The following is a 17,809-nucleotide window of genomic DNA, read 5'->3' on the forward strand; positions in this document are numbered from 1 at the left end:
CTCCAGAAAAAAAACAAACAAACAAACAAACAATAAAACAAGTAACAAAATGGCAGTAAATACATTTACATATCTGCAAGTATATGGACTAGACACTCCAATCAAAAGATATTGGATGTCATTATAGATTAAAAAAAAAAGGTCCCATCTATCTGCTAGTATAAGAAACCCATTTTATACCTAAAGACATCTGCAGATGGAAAGTAAAGGGGTGGGGAGTCTATGTCATGTTAATGGAAATGAGAAGAAACTGGAATAGTCATACTTATATAAGACAAACTAGATTTTAAAAAAGACTGTAACAAGAGATGAAAGAGGGCATTATATCATAATTAAGGGGTTTATCCATCAAGAAGATCTAATAATTGTAAATATTTATGTGCCTAACTTGGGAGCACCCAAATGTGTAAATCAATTAATAACATACGGAAACTCATTGATAATAATATCATAATAGTAGAGGACTTCACACCCCATTTACATCAATGGAAAGATGATCTAAGCAGAGAATCAGCAAAGAAGCAATGTTTTTGAATGACACACTGGGTCGGTTGGACTTACTGACATACTCAGAATATTTCATCCTAATCAGCAAAATACATATCCTTTTCAAATGCTTGTGGAACATTCCCCATACTAGATAACATACTGGGTCATAAACCAGCTCTCAACAAGTACAAAGTGATAGAGATCATACCATGCATATATTCAGTCCACAATGCCATGAAACTTGAAATCAACAACAAGAAAAAAGTGGGAAAAACCACAAATACATGGAGGAAAAATTACCTGGAAACAAATCAAATGTTTTTGTACAATCTGTTCACCTCATTGATTATGTTAAAAAATACTTTATTCTTTCTTTTTCTTTTCAATTTTTTTAAATTTAAATTCTAGTTAGTTAACACACAGTGAAATATTTCTTTCAGTGATTCCTCATTTACATGCAATACCTCGTGCAGAAAAAAACAGAAAGCCCGCAAATACACTAAAGATAAAAAATATCCTACTAAGTAATTAACCAGGAAATTAAAGATGAAACTTAAAGAAAAATGTGGAAGGCAATGAAAATGAAAACACAACAGTCCAAAACCACAGGGATGACGCAAAGACAGTCTTAACAAGAAAGTATATTCAAATTCAGATTTATCTCAAGAAACAAGAAAAATATCAAGTACATGACATAGCCTTTTACCGATAAGAGCTGCAAAAAAAGCAGAAAATAAAGCATAAAGCCAGAAAAAGAAGGGAAATAATGAGATAAGAGCAAAAATAAGTGAACTAGAAACAAAACAAACAAACAAAAAACAGTAGAACAGATTACACTAAAAGCTGATTCTTTGAAAGAATTTACAAAATTTATAACCTCCTACCCAGACATATCAAAAAGAAAAGAGAAAAAAAATATATTGCATGGAGCACTGGGTGTGGTGCATAAACAATGAATCTTGGAACACTGAAAAAAATTAAATTAAATTAAGGTGTTAAATAAATAAATAAAAATTTAAAAAAACAAAATCATGAAGGAAAGAGGATAGATCTCAACCAACACCACAAAAATTACAAATAAGCAGGGGTGACTGAGTGGCTCAGTTAGTAAAGCATTTGTCTTTTGATCTCAGCTCAGGTCTTGATATCAGCATTGTGAGTTCAAGCCCCACATTGTACTCCATGAAGGGCATGGAGCCCACTTAAAAAAGACAAAAATACAAATAATCATAAGAAAATATTATCGAAAGTTTTATGTCAACAAACTGGACAATTTGGAAGAAATGGATGAATTGCTAGAAATATACAAACTATCAAAACTGAAACTGGAAGAAATAGAAAATTTGAATATACCTATAACCACCAACAACAAAATTGAATCAGTAATCAAAAATCTGCCAAAAAACAAAAGTGCAGGACCAGATGGTTTCTCAGGAGAATTATCAAATCAAATCAAATATAAATCAAATCCAAAAGTATATTAAAATAATTTAAGACCATGACAAAGTGGGATTTATGTCTGGGCTGCAGGAGTGGTTGATTGGTATTTACAAATCAATCAATGTTATGCACCAATTAATAAAAGAAAGAAGAATCTTATGATCCTCTCAGGAGATGTAGAAAAAGTATTTGACAAAATACAGTATCATTTCTTGGTAAAAACTTGAAGAAAAGTAGTGATAAAGGGAACATACTTCAACAGCTTAAAGACCACATACAAAAGATCCACAGCTAATATCATCCCCAGTGAGGAAAAACTGAAAGCTTTTCCTCTATGGTCAGGAACAATACAGGGATATAAACTCTCACCATTGCTACTTAACATAGTACAAGAAGTCTAAGCCTTAACAATCAGTCAGCAAAAACAAATAAATGCATCCAAATCAGCAAGGAGAAACTCTAACATTCACTATTCACAGACGGCATGATTCTCTATGTAGAAAACCCAAACGATCCCGCCCAAAAATAATTGCAAGAACTAATACATGAATTCAGAAAAGGAGAAAGATATAAAATCGACATGCAGGAATCCATTGCATTTCTATGCACCAATATTGAAACACCAGATAAAGAAATCTAGGAATTGATCCCATTTACAATGGCACCAAAAACCATAAGACACCTAGGAATTAACCTAACCAAAAAGGTAAAAGATCTGTAATCTGAAAGCTATGAAACACTGATGGAAGAAATTGAAGAGGTCACAAAGAAATGGAAAAACATTACATGCTCATGAAATGGAAGAAGAAGCATTGTCAAAATGTCTTACTACCCAAAGCAATCTACACATTTCATACAACCCATATCAAAATACCACCAGTATTTTCCACAGAGGTAGAACAAGCAATCCTAAAATTTGGGTTGAAACATAGAAGTCCCCAAATAGCCAAAGCAAACATGGAAAAGAAAAGCAAAACTGGAGGCATCACAATTCTAGACTTCAAGCTATACTACAAAGATGTAGTCATCAAGACAGCTTGGCACTGGCACAAAAGCAACACAAAGATCAATGGAACAGAAATCAGACTCCAGAAATGAACTCTCAACTCTTATGTTCAACCAATCTTTGACAAAGAAGGAAGGAATATCCAATGAAAAAAGAAAGTCTTTTCAACAAATGGTTTTGGGAAAACTGGACAGTCACATGCAGAAGAATGGAACAGGACCACTTTCTTACACCATCCACAAAAATAAATTCAAAATGGATGAAAGATGTAAATGTGAGACAGGAAACCATAAAAATACTGGAGGAGAACACAGGCAGAGCAACTGCTTTTGCCTCAGCAACAACAATGTCTTAGAAAGAGGCAAGGGGAAAAGAAATAAAAAGGAAATATTGGTACTTCATCAAGATAAAAATCTTCTGCACAATAAAGGAAACAATCAACAATTCAAAAAAAAACATACTACAGAATGGAGGAAATATCTGCAAAGGATATATCTAATAAAGGATTGGTATCCAAAATCTATAAAGACCTTATGAAACTCAATACCCAGAAAGCAAATAACCCGGTTAAGAAATGAGCAGAAGGCTAATTGAATTTTTTTAAAATGGGCAGAAGACAAGTATAAACATTTTCCCAAAGAAGACAAAAAGATAACTATCAGACACAAGAAGAGAGGCAAACATCACTCATCAGTAGGGAAATACAAATCAAAATCACAATGAGATACCACCTCACACCTGTCAGAACGACTAAAATTAACAACACAAGAAATAACAGCTGTTGGTGAGAATATGGAGAAAGGGGATCCCTCTTGTACTGTGGGGGGAATGCAAAATGGGGCAGTCTCTCTGAAAAACAGTAGGGGAGGTGCCACAAAAAGTTAAAAATAGAGCAACCCTTGTAGTGCCTGGGTGGCTCAGTCAGTTAAACATCTGCCTTTGTCTCAGATCATGATCTCAGGGTCCTGGGATTGAGGCCCACATCAGGCTCTCTCCTCAGCAGGGAGCTTGCTTCTCCCTCTCCCTCTGTCTACCTCTCTGCCTACATGTGCTCTGTCAAACAAATAAATAAAATCTTAAAAATAAAACAGCTACCCTATGATCCAGCACTACTAGATATTTACCCAAGAGATACAAAAATATAAATTCAAAGCTGCACATACACCCCAATGTTTATAGCAGCATTATCAACAACAGACAAACTTTAGAAACAGTCCAAATTTCCATAAATGATGAATGAATATGTGATATCTATCTATCATCTATCTATCATATATCTAGTATCTATCTATCTAATCTATCATCTATGTATCTATCATCTATTATCTTTCAAAGAGAATCAAATCTTGCTATTTGCAAGGATGGGGATAGAGCTGGAGGGTATTAGGCTAAGTGAAATAAGTTAGTCAGAGAAAGGCAAATGCCTATGATTTCACTTATATGTGGAATTTAAAAACAAAACAGATGAACATATAGGAGGGAAAAATGAAAGAAAAAAGACTTAGGGAAAAAAAACTTAAAGGAAACTTAAAGACAGAGAACATTTTGAGGGTTGTTTTAGGGAGGTGGGTGGGGAATGGGCTAGATGGGTGATGGTTATTAGGAGGGCACTTGTTATGATGAGCCCTAGGTGTTGCATGTAAATTATGAATCACTTACTTCTCCTGAAACCAATTTTTCACAGTATATTAACTAACTAGAATTTAAATAAAAAATTGAAAAGAAAAAAATAAAATACGCAGTTTTAGCATAATCAATGAGGTGAACACCCTGCACAACAAAAAGTACAAAACATTTCTGGAACAAATTAAGGAAGATTTAGTGAAATAAAACATTCTTTTCATGGGTTGACAGACTTTGGTGATACCAACCAAAGCAGTCTGCAAAATTTAACAAAATCTCTATCAAAATGTTAATTATCTTTTTTTTAAGAAATAGGAGACCCACTCTAAAATTCATATAACATCTCAAGTGACCCCACATAGGCAAAATGATCCCAGAGAAGAACAAAGCAAGAGGAGCCATACTTCCTGATTTCAAACTTACTACAAAGCTACTACAATAAAAAGAGTTTGGTATTGGCAGGCGCATAATCAACAGAATGGAGTAGAAAGCCCACAAATAAAAGCTTTTGCACAGCAAAGGAAACAGTCAACAAAACCAAAAGACAATGGACAGAATGGGAGAAGATATTTGAAAATGTCATATCAGATAAAGGGCTAGTATCCAAAATCTATTAAGAACTTATCAAACTCAACACCCAAAGAACAAATAATCCAATCAAGAAATGGGCACAAGACATGAACAGACATTCTTCAAAGAAGACATCCAAATGGCCAACAGACACATGAAAAAGTGCATAACATCACTTGGCATCAGGGAAATACAAATCAAAACCACAGTGAAGTACCACCTCACACCAGTTGGAATGGCTAAAATTAACAAGTCAGGAAACAAGAGGTGTTGGCAAGGATGTGGAGAAAGAGGAACCCTCCTGCACTGTTGGTGAGAATGCAAGCTGGTGCAGCCACTCTGGAAAACAGTATGGGGGTTCCTCAAAAAGTTGAAAATAGAGCTACCCTACCACCCAGCAATCGCACTACTTGGTATTTAAAGATACAAATGCAGTGATCCAAAGGGGCACTTGCACCCAAATGTTTATAGCAGCAATGTCCACAATAGCCAAACCATGGAAAGAACCTAGATGTCCATAAACAGATGAATGGATAAAGAAGATGTGATTATATATATATATATAAATATATATATATATGATATATATGATATATTATATATATGATATATATATTATAATTATAATAAGACAATTATAATTGTCTTATATATATATTATATATATATAAGACAATTATAATTGTTATATATATATTATAATTATAATAATATAATAAATATAATATATATAATAAATATAATAATAATAATATAATAAATATTATATATATTATATATATATTATATATATATAATATATATAAGACAATTATAATTGTCTTATTATAATTATATATATTATAATTATAATATATATTATATATATTTACATATATATCACATATATATGTGATATATATATCACATATATATATCATATATATATATTATAATTATATATATATTATATATATATATATATCACACACAATGGAATATTATGCAGTCATCAAGAGAAAAGAAATCTTGTCAATTGCAATAACATAGATGGAACTAGAGGGTATTATGCTAAGACAAATAAGTCAATTAGTGAAAGACAATTACATGATCTCTGATAAGAATTTGAGAGACAGGGCGGGGGAGTTCTTGGAGGGTAGGGAGGGAAAAAATGAAACAAGATGGGATCAGGAGGGAGACAAACCAAAGGAGACTCTTAATCTCATGAAACAAACTGAGGGCTGCTGTGGGGGATAGGGGTAGGGTGGCTAGGTTATAGACATTGGGGAGGGCATGTGCTATGGTGAGGGCTGTGGAATGTGTAAGGCTGATGATTCACAGACCTGTACCCCTGAGGCAAATAATGCATTATATGTTAATAATAAAAAAAAATTTGAAAACTCATATATATGATAAAATAATTTTTCGAAGAAGCAAGGGTCCTTGAGTGGAGAAAAGAGAGTGTTTTCAACAAATATTGTTGGGGAAAATGGCCTGTCCATCTACAAGGAAAATAATGAGTTTAGACCATTATGTGTCTATTTGTCAGAAAATAACAGAAATTGGAACAAATGTCCAAATATAAACTTAAAACTATAAAAGTTTTAGAAAAAAATAGGAAAAACTTAGGAAAAACATTGGATTTGATAATGTTTCTTGGAAATAACACCATAGACATAGACAAAAGATAACTGGAAAAATTGGATTAAAAATATGTGCATTAGTAGTGAGTATCAAGAGAGTAAATAAAAATCCACAGAATAGGGACAGCTGGGTGGCTCAGTGGGTTGAAGCCTCTGCGTTCGGCTCAGGTCATGATCTCAGGGTTCTGGGATCGAGCCCCACATCGGGATCTCTGCTCAGCAGGGAGCCTGCTTCCCCCCTTCTCTCTCTGCCTGCCTCTCTGCATACTTGTGATCTCTGTCTGTCAAATAAATAAAATCTTTAAAAAGAAATCCACAGGGGCGCCTGGGTGGCTCAGTGGGTTAAAGCCTCTGCCTTCGGTTCAGGTCATGATCTCAGGGTACTGGGATCAAGCCCCGCATCGGGCTCTCTGCTCAGCAGGGAGCCTGCTTCCTCCTTTCTCTCTCTGCCTGCCTCTCTGCCTACTTGTGATCACTGTCTGTCAAACAAATAAATAAAATCTTTTAAAATAAAAAAAAAATCCACAGAATAGGATGCTCTCGTCACATACCTGATAACAGGATAATATCCAGAATTTACAGTGAAATCTAAAATACAACACCACAAAAACAAACACATAAACCTAATTTTTTATTTTTTTTAATTTTTAAAGAATTATTTATTTGAGAGATAGAGACAGCAGCAGAGATATTGAGACAGAGCATAAGTGGGAAGGAGAGAAAGAAGTGGGCTTGATCCCGGGACCCTGGGATTATAATCTGAACTACAGAAAGACACTTAACTGACTGAGGCATCCAGGCACCCCAATAACATGATTTTTAAAAAGAGGCTAGGACTTGCATGGATATTTCTCCAAAGATAAGCAGATAGGCAAGAGCACATTGGAAAGGTGGTCAACATCACTAGTCATTGGGAAAGAGACTAACATCAAATTAGACAAAACCCCAAACTCATTAGACTAGCTCCTATCAATGGCACAGAAAATAACAAGTGTTGACAAAGATATGGAGAAATTGGAACCCTGTTCTCTGTTGGTGGAAATGAAAAATGCTACAGCTGTTGTGGAACAGATTATAGGATTTCCCACCAAATTAAACATGGTACTACAGTCTATAAAATGTTGAAAGTAGTGTCTTGAGGATATATTTACATACTTATATTTATAGCAGCATTATAGCTAAAACATGGATACAATGCAAGTATCCATTGATAAATGGATAAGCAAAATGTTGCGTATACATACGATGGAACATTAACCTTAAAATGAAGGAATTTCTGTAATATGCTGGAACATGGATGAACTTTAAAAAAACATAATGCTGGGGCACCTGGGTGGCTCAGTGGGTTAAAGCCTCTGCCTTCGCCTCAGGTCGTGATCCCAGAGTCCTGGGATCGAGCCCCACATCAGGCTCTCTGCTCAGCAGGGAGCCTGCTTCCTCCTCTCTCTCTGCCTGCTTCTCTGCCTACTTGTGATCTCCATCTGTGAAATAAATAAATAAAATCTTAAAAAAAAGAGAGAGAAAAAAAATGCTAAGTGAAATGAGCCAGTCACAAAAATACAAACCCTGTATTATTTCACTTATACAAAATAATTAGAGTTTCCAAAATCATAAAAATATTAGGTATAATGATTGCCATGGCATGGGGGAAAGGAGGAATGAAGAGTAATTTTTTAATGGGTATTGAATTGCAAATTTATGGGTCAAAAAAGTTCTGGAGATGGTGTTAATGGAAATTAATGTATTTCAATGACATCAAACAGTATGCTTAAAAATTGTTGAGAATATGTATATATACATATATATATACATATTCCAACATAAAAATGGAAAATAGAAAAATTAAATGCATGTTAAGCTAGCATAAGTTGTAAGTTAATGATAGAAAAAAGTATAATCAATAAACTCATGAAGAGTGTTGGAGAAAAAGATGTGAGGGAAAGCAACCTCAATTTTAATCTCCACAACAGTAATTGATCTCACAGAGTCAGATTCTACATCTGTGAAAGATGAAAAGATAAAAGAAAAATATTTCACCAACTTTTAAAGGATTATATATATGTCATAATATATATTATATATTATATTATATTATATTATATTATATTATATTATATTATATTATATATTATATATTATATATTATATATAATATTATATTATATTATATATAACTACATTATATATTATATAATATATAATATAAATATAATATATATTATATATATTATATTTATATATATTATATATATTATATTTATATTATATATAATATATTATATTATATATTATATTATATATTATATATAATTATTATATTATATATATTATATTATGTATGATTATTATATTATGATCAATATAATTAATTATATCATATTAATGATATTAATAATCAATAATTATTAATATATATTAATAATTAACAATTAATAAAATTAATTAGTATGATTAAGTAACATAAAACATAAAATACTATGTATATGTCATATATAATATTATATATAATTATATATTATATATATTATATTATATATTATATATATTATATTATATATATTATATTATATATAATTATATATTATATATTATATTATATATAATCATTATATTATGATCAATATAATTAATCATATCATATTAATTATATTAATAATCAATAATTATTAATATATATTAATAATTAACAATTAATAAAATTAATTAGTATAATTAATTAACATAAAATACTATGTATATGTCATATATACATACATACATATTACATATATAAATATACATTTCATAAAACAAAAAGGCTACAAAAATTAATATATTTCACAGAAAATAATTAACAATAGTGAGAATTGAGATTATTTTAAATATTGGTTAAGATTTTGATGCGTATTGGGGCACCTGGGTGGCTCAGTTGGTTAGGTGTCTGTCTTCAGCTCAGGTCATGATCTAAGGGTCCTGGGATCAAGCCCTGCATCGGGCTCTCTGCTCAATGGGGAGTCTGCTTCTTCCTCACACTCCCCCTCTGTGCTCTATCTCTAAAATAAATGGATAAAATCTTTTAAACAGATTTTGATGCATATTACATTTAATGATAAAAGGAGATTATTTAAAAGTGATGAAGAGAAAGCCAGAATAGTGCAACTAAAATATTGATTAACTTCTTTTTTGTCTTTCAGCTGTTTTAACCACACACTTCTTAAAATCTCAAGGGGATTTATCAAAAGACACACCTTAACTTCTCCTCTAAGAGACATTTTAAAACCAGGAATGATGACATTTTCCTGCTTCTCTTATATAAACTTTATGTGGCCACACTTCATTTACCCATCTGGATAAACCTTACAGTATCATCTGGTGGTGGATTCAACCAGACAAGTAGATAAAAGAGGAAGAGCAAAAAGGTAATTATTTTTCTTGACTTGATCTGCTTCTGACCATGCTATTAGTTCTTGACACTATTTCTGCAACTATTTTGCCTATCGTCTATTTTTATTGAGAAAAGGAAATGCACTATTCCCTTTGAAACTCTTTATATAATTCATATTTGCTTTTACACATTTAGAAATGGATTCTCAGTTTCCGATTACTGATGGAATAAAATAATGAATATTATTTCTATATTATTGGATAACGTATTTGTATTTGTGAGGCTGAGATTTTGCAGAGGAAAAGATATTATATTTAACTTGAGGAGGGTTATTTTGAGTAGCTAAAACACTGAAATAAATGTCTTAATCATATTTATGTTTCTTTGTTTAAACTTAAAGTGTGTTACCTAAAATGTAAATTGTAAACTGTGGAGAGAGGACTATGTCCCCAACCAATATAAGGCAGAATTAGAGAACATTGGTCCTACTCCTGCTGGGGTAGAGTTCTCCCTCAGATTACATTGTGATATTAGGCACTAACCACAAGAACTCAAATTTCTTTAATGTGTAAAAGGAGAAAATCCGTATGTCATTGACTCTTGGAGAAGATTAAATACAGTGCAGCATTAAATATTTGCCTTGATGCTTCAAAAACAGATTCAATATTCTACCATCACTATTAATGATGCACAAAGTTGTTTATATTAATCTCAAACAATTGGATAAAGAAACATAAGCATAAATATGGAGGCTAGTTGCCCTGTATGATACTGATAGCATTGTCTTGTCTCTCAGGTGTCTTAGTTGGGCTGTTCAGTGTGGCTTGATCACAGTCATCCCTATTTATCAAAGTGCCTCAGTGATTATCCCAGCACCCCCAAGCACCCTCATTTTTCTCTATCCACTCAGCAAGCAGCTTCAAATTCCTCAATGTCTTAGTCACTGTGCAGATCCCTGAAAGGGCTTTTCAAATGTAACATTTAATATGTCAGAAATTTTAAAAAGTTACAAAGGTTAATCTCCATAAAGGAAATGTGGAAGAAGCTATTAGTAATTGTTTACATAATGGCCATAGATATTTTGTATTTGATTTTTTTTCTTCTTCTTTTTTTATTATGTTATGTTAGTTACCATACAGGACATCATTAGTTTTTGAAGTAGTGTTCCAAGATTCATTGTTTACATGTAACACCCAGTGCTCCATGCAATACCCACCACTAGGCCAACCCATCCCCCAATCCCTCCCTTCCAAAACTCTCAGTTTGTTTCTCAGAGTCCACAGACTCTCATGGTTCGTCTCTACCTCCTATTTCCCTCCCTTCATTTTTCCCTTCCCTCTCTCAATGTCTTCCATGCTATTCCTTATGTTCCACAAGTAAGTAAAACCATATGATAATTGACTTTCTCTTCTTGACTAATTTCACTCAACATAATCTCCTCCAGTCCCATCCATTTTTCTTATTTATTTTGTATCTATTTTTAAATTGTAGTTTAAACCACATCGTATAACATTTGTCCCAGAGTAGGTAACTCTTACCTCCTTAATTTAATTTCACTTTGATTTTTCTTCAGAGTCTAACAGAGACTCAGACTATCAGCAGCAAGATAGAGGATTTAACAATGAATTTCAGTCAGTGACATCCCAGAGCTGTGCAGTTTTTCTCTATATATATTCATTTCCATGACAAATTAATTACTATCTCCATGAAGCAGGTGATATTTGGGTAAATAACTAAAGCTTTGCCTGCTAAATAGCCGTGACCATCTAAATCCAAGTTTTTCCTTCACACTCAAATTTATTAAGAGATTAATTTCAATTTGGAGAAGTATGTATTAGACAGAAACAAGATGAAGTTCTCCACAGAGATCTGAATCAGGGTTAAAATAAAATAATAATAATTAAATTAAATTAAAATAATAAAATAATAAATATTTATATTTGTGTTTATATATTATTTATATATCCATTTTATATTTACTTATATATATTAATGTAAAATTAGTATATACATATATATGTATATATGCAAGCGTTTGGAACTATAGAAATTATAAAATTCAAATGCTTAAATGTATGGACAGATGCTGAAAGTGGAAAACTGAGGTGTTCCACATAATAAGACAATAATAATAGCCATTTCTTACATAGATTCTGCAAATAAAATATTGTAGGTGTTAACTCTTTAAATAAATGGTATGTATGTTTATTATTCTGTAACTGGTAATGTCCTAAGGACTTTGATTATTTTATCTTACTTAATCCTGACCACACCTGATGTAAAAACTATTATTTTATACTGTTTTTATGTAGAGTGGACAATGGAATAGTGGATATTCCACTATAGTGGATAGAGGAAATAATAGTGGATAGAGGAAAATCTAGATTTATAACTGTGGTTAGATGAGATTCTGAGATCCCTGCCCCATTTAGAGACTCAGGTCTCTAAATGGTCAGTCATGTGTAAGGATCCTGGCCTGCTCCTAGGAATGTATGGCTCACTCCACCCAGTATAGCCTCACTGAGTAACCCTATTCTATGAGGGGGGCAGAATTAAAAATTCGGTATAGGATTTCCCCATATTTGCATTTGTTACGTTTTAAATCCCCTTTAACATAGTACACACATTCTAGAATTTTGTAAGATTCCACTTGGGTTCTAAAAGTAGAAAGATAAATTAGATTTGTATAACAAAATTTCTAAACATGAAGTTTTATTTACCTTTTCTTTCAATAATTCACTTTTTGTATTTAAGTTATTATCTCTGCAAATGCTCAATATATGTTGGTAGATGTCAATATCTATCATTAGGCTACCATATCACCTGAACTGCAACAAATTTAGTATAAGTTGCCAAATATTTTTACCCACAGTTCCTAATGCCTTATTTTCTACTAAATGCTAAATTTTAAGTAATTAATCATCTCATTTTTGTACACCATAAAACTTTCTCTGATTAACACAATGAGGTTGGCATAAAAAAACACATACTCACATACACAGCCAGTAAATATGTATTTATTCATTTCAGGTGGAAGACTCCCATGGATGACCATTAATCCCAAAACTCTTCTCAGTGGTATAAATGAAACTTATGAAAAACATGAACTGGATGGCCAATTACACCGGACAGTCTGATTTCATTCTGGTGGGAATCTTCAGTCAATCAAATCACCCAGCTCTCCTGTGTGTGGTCATTTTTGTAGTGTTCTTGATGGCTTTAACTGGAAATGGTGTCCTAATTCTTCTGATACATTTTGATGCCCACCTCCACAGCCCCATGTACTTTTTCATCAGCCAGTTGTCTCTCATGGATGTAATGTATATTTCCGTCACTGTGCCTAAGATGCTCATCGACCAGGTTATGGGTATAAATAAGATCTCAGCCTCTGCGTGTGGAATGCAAATGTTCCTCTATGTAACACTAGCAGGTTCAGAATTTTTCTTTCTAGCTGCCATGGCTTATGACCGCTATGTGGCCATTTGTTACCCACTTCGTTACCCTGTCCTCATGAGCCATAAAGTATGCTTTCTCCTTGCATCTGGCTGCTGGTTTCTGGGATCTGTGGATGGATTCATGCTCACACCCATCACTATGACATTCCCTTTCTGCAGATCCCGGGAGATCCATCATTTCTTCTGTGAAGTCCCTGCTGTAATGAAGCTCTCCTGCTCAGACACTTCTCTCTATGAGACAGTCATGTATCTGTGCTGTGTCCTCATGCTCCTCATTCCTGTGACAGTCATTTCAAGCTCCTATTTTTTCATCCTCCTTACCATTCACAGGATGAACTCAGCAGAGGGCTGGAAGAAGGCCTTTGCCACTTGTTCTTCCCATATGACTGGGGTCATTCTCTTCTATGGGGCTGCTGTCTACACCTATATACTCCCCAACTCCTATCACACTCCTGAGAAGGACATGGTTGTATCTGTTTTTTATACCATCCTCACTCCTGTGTTAAACCCTTTAATCTATAGTCTCAGGAATAAGGATGTCATAGGAGCTCTAAAGAAAATGTTGAATGTGGGACCTGCCTTTGAAGAAAATATAAAATAGGAAATTTTTATATTAATGCTTTTATTCTTTCTCTCCAAATATTATAACTTCAAAATCTTATGCCAATGTTATTCCATAGATTTTCATCTCATAATGCGTTGTATCACTTGCATAACTCATTTGGGAATGGCTTTGGTGTATTACAAAGCTCTTTGATTACATTCTATTTTTCCATTCAAAATGAATTTAACTATCATATTATACTGGCATTACTTTAGTGACATTGATAATTACAAACTTATTTTGTAGGAGATTATTAATACATTGAGAAAATACATTATGAGAATATAGGACAATAAACGTTATGAGGTGCATTAAATTATCTTTATTTTTTATATTAAGCATTTGCATATTTAGCATTTTATTTTATTTTTTAAATTTTACTTTATTTTTTCAGCTTTCCAAGATCCATTGTTTATGCACCACACCTCATGCTCCATGCAATACATACCCTCCTAATATCCACCACCAGGCTCACCCTTCCTCCCACCCCCCTCCCTTCAAAAACCCTCAGTTTGTTTCACAGAGTCCACAGTCTATCATGGTTTGCTTCCCCCTCTGATTTGTCCCAATTCACTTTTCCTTCCCTTCTCCTAATGTCCTCCGTGTTATTCCTTATGCTCCACAAGTAAGTGAAACCATATGATAATTGACTTTCTCTGTTTGACTTATTTCACTCAGCATAATCTCCTCCAGTTCCGTCCATGTTGATACAAAAGTTGGGTATTCATCCCTTCTGATGGAGGCATAATATTCCATTGTATATATGGACCATATCTTCTTTTCCATTTGCCTGTTGAAGGGCATCTCAGCTCTATCCACAGTTTGGTGATTGTGGCCATTGTTGCTTTGAATACTAGGGTACAGAAGGCCCTCCTTTACACTACATAAGTATCTCTGAGATAAATACCCAGTAGTGCAAAGGCTGGGTCAAAGGGAAGCTCTATTTTTAATTTCTTAAGGAATCTCCACACTGTTTTCCAAAGTGGCTGCACCAACTTGCATTCCCACCAACAGTGTAAGAGGGTTACCCTTTCTCCACATATTCTCCAATACATGTTGTTTCCTGTCCTGTGGATTTTGGCCATTCTACCTGGTGAAAAGTGGTATCTCAATGTGGTTTTGTTTTGAATTTCCCTGAGGGCTAGTGATGATGAACATTTTTTTCATGTGTCTGTTAGCCATTGGTACATCTTCTATGGAGAATTATCTGTTCATATCTTCTGCCCATTTTTTAACATAATTATCTGCTTTAGTGTGTGTTGAGTTTGAGGAGTTCTTTATAGATCTTGGATATCAGCCCTTTGTCTGCAGTGTTATTTGCAAATATCTTCTCCCATTCCGTGGGCTGCCTCTTTGTTTTGTTGACTGTTTCTTTTACTGTGCAGAAGATTTTGATCTTGATGAAGTCCCAAAAGTTCATTTTCACTGTTGCGTCCTTTGCCTTTAGAGACGTATCTTGAAAAACGTTGCTGTGGCCAATGTCGAAGAGGTTACTACCTATGTTTTCCTCTAGGATTTTGATAGATTCCTGCATAACGTTGAGGTCTTTCATCCCTTTTGAGTTTATCTTTGTGTACAGCGTAAGAGAATGGTTGAGTTTCATTCTTCTATACCTAGCTGTCTAATTTTCCCAACACCATTTATTGAAGTGACTGTCTTTTTTTCTACTGGATATTTTTCCTGCTTTGTCAAGGATTATTTGAACATAGTGTTGTGGGTCCATATCTGGACTCTCTACAGTGTTCCATTGTTCTATGTGTCTGGCTTTGTGCCAGTACTCTGCTGTCTTGGTGATCACAGTTGTGTAGTAAAGCTTGAAATCAGGCAATGTGATGCTCCCAACTTGTTTTTCTTTTTCAACGTGTCCTTAGCAATTCGGGGTCTTTTCTGGTTCCAGGCAAATTTTAGGATTGTTTGCTGCAGCAGTTTGAAAAATGCTACTGGAATTTTGATCAAAAGGGCATTGAAAGTATAGACTGTTCTGGCAGTATAGACCTTTTAACAATGTTTATTCTTCTGATCCAAGTGCATGGAATGCTTTTCCATCTTTTTGTCATCTTTTTGTTTCTTCCTCAATTTCTTTCATGAGTACTCTGTAGTTCCTTGGGTACAGATCATTCCTTGGGTACTGGCTTATTCCCAGGTATCTTATGGTTCTTGGTGCTGTAGTAAATGGGATCAATTCTCTAATTTCCCTTTCTATATTTTCATTGTTAGTGTATAAGAAAGGAACTGATTTCTGTGAATTGATTTTGTATCCTGCCACATTACTCAATTGCTATATGAGCTCTAGTAAATTGGGGGTGGAGTCTATTGGGTTTTCCATATAAAGTATTATGTCATCTGCAAAGAGAAAGAATTTGAGTTCTTCGTTGCCAACTGGAATACCTTTTATTTCTTTTTGTTGTCTGATTGCTGTTGCTAGGATTTCTACTACTATGTTGAACAAGAGTGGTGTGAGTGGGCATCCTTGTTGTGTTCCTGATCTCAAAGGGAAGACGGCCAGCATTTCCCTATTGAGAATGATATTCACTGTGGGTTTTTCATGGATAGATTTTTTTTAAAGATTTTATATATTTATTTGACAGATCACAAGTAGGAAGAGAGACAGGCAGAGAGATGGAAGAGGAAGCAGGCTCCCTGCTGAGTGGAGACCCCAATGTGGGGCTTGATCCCAGGACCCTGGGATCACGACCTGAGCCGAAGGCAGAGGCTTTAACCCACTGAGCCACCCAGGCACCCCATAGAAAGATTTTTGAGAAATGTTCCTTCTATTCCTATACTTTGAAGAGTTTTAATCAGGAAAGGATGCTCTATTTTGTCAAATGCTTTTTCTGCATCAATTGAGAGGACCATGTGGTTTTTCTCTTGTCTCTTGTTGATATCTTCTATCACATCGATTGATTTGTGAATGTTGAATCACCGTTGCAACCCAGGGATAAATCCCACCTGGTCATGGTGGATAATCTTTTTAATGTAGTGTAAGATCCTATTAGCTAGGATCTTGTTAAGAATCTTGGAATCTGGATTCATTAGGGATATTGGTGTGAAATTCTCCTTTGTGATGAAGTCTTTGCCTGGTCTGGGGATCAGGGTAATGCTGGCTTCATAGAAAAAAAAAATAAACATGAACTGCCAACCTTTTTGTTGTACAAACAAGTAGGCCTGGGTAAATAAGAACACTTTCTCAGGGTGTTCTCCATCTATGATTTGTCCCTTGAAGTACTTTGCCAGTAGGGGGTGACTTTTTAAAGTTTCTTGGTGTGATACAGCCCTTGTCACCCAGAACCTCATGAGTTCAACACCAAAGGCATTTAATTTAAGTAGACTACTTGACCCCAAACACAACATCTCTAATTCAACCTGTAGACAAAGGATCATAATAACCTTTAAGGCTCGTTACACACAATTCTATGAAAATGATTGTCAATGTTATTAAAAAGAACCCCAATAAATAAAACATCATGAAAATCTGGAAGGATTATTGAAGATGGCATCATTGTTATACAAAGAGCCATAAAAGGCATCAAGCCTGAAACGAATTCCTGTTGGACAAAACTGTGTTCAGATGTTGTGGATGACTTTACAGGATTTATAACGGAGCCAATCAAGGAAAACATGAATGAGATTGTGGAT

At 33.9% G+C, this 17,809-nt stretch overlaps 1 protein-coding gene across 1 annotated transcript; it reads left to right on the plus strand.

The window, feature by feature from the left end:
- Nucleotides 1-13,207: 13,207 nt before the first annotated feature.
- LOC308342842 (olfactory receptor 2T29-like) lies at nt 13,208-14,170 on the plus strand (the record flags this gene model as incomplete). Its single annotated transcript, XM_080803498.1, has 1 exon — nt 13,208-14,170. One exon carries the CDS (start codon nt 13,208-13,210, stop codon nt 14,168-14,170), a length of 963 nt encoding a protein of 320 aa, XP_080659624.1.
- Nucleotides 14,171-17,809: the final 3,639 nt, after the last annotated feature.

The sequence above is a fragment of the Martes martes genome, assembly GCF_963455335.1.
Source record: "Martes martes genome assembly, chromosome: 5".
In the NCBI taxonomy this organism is placed as follows: domain Eukaryota; kingdom Metazoa; phylum Chordata; class Mammalia; order Carnivora; family Mustelidae; genus Martes; species Martes martes.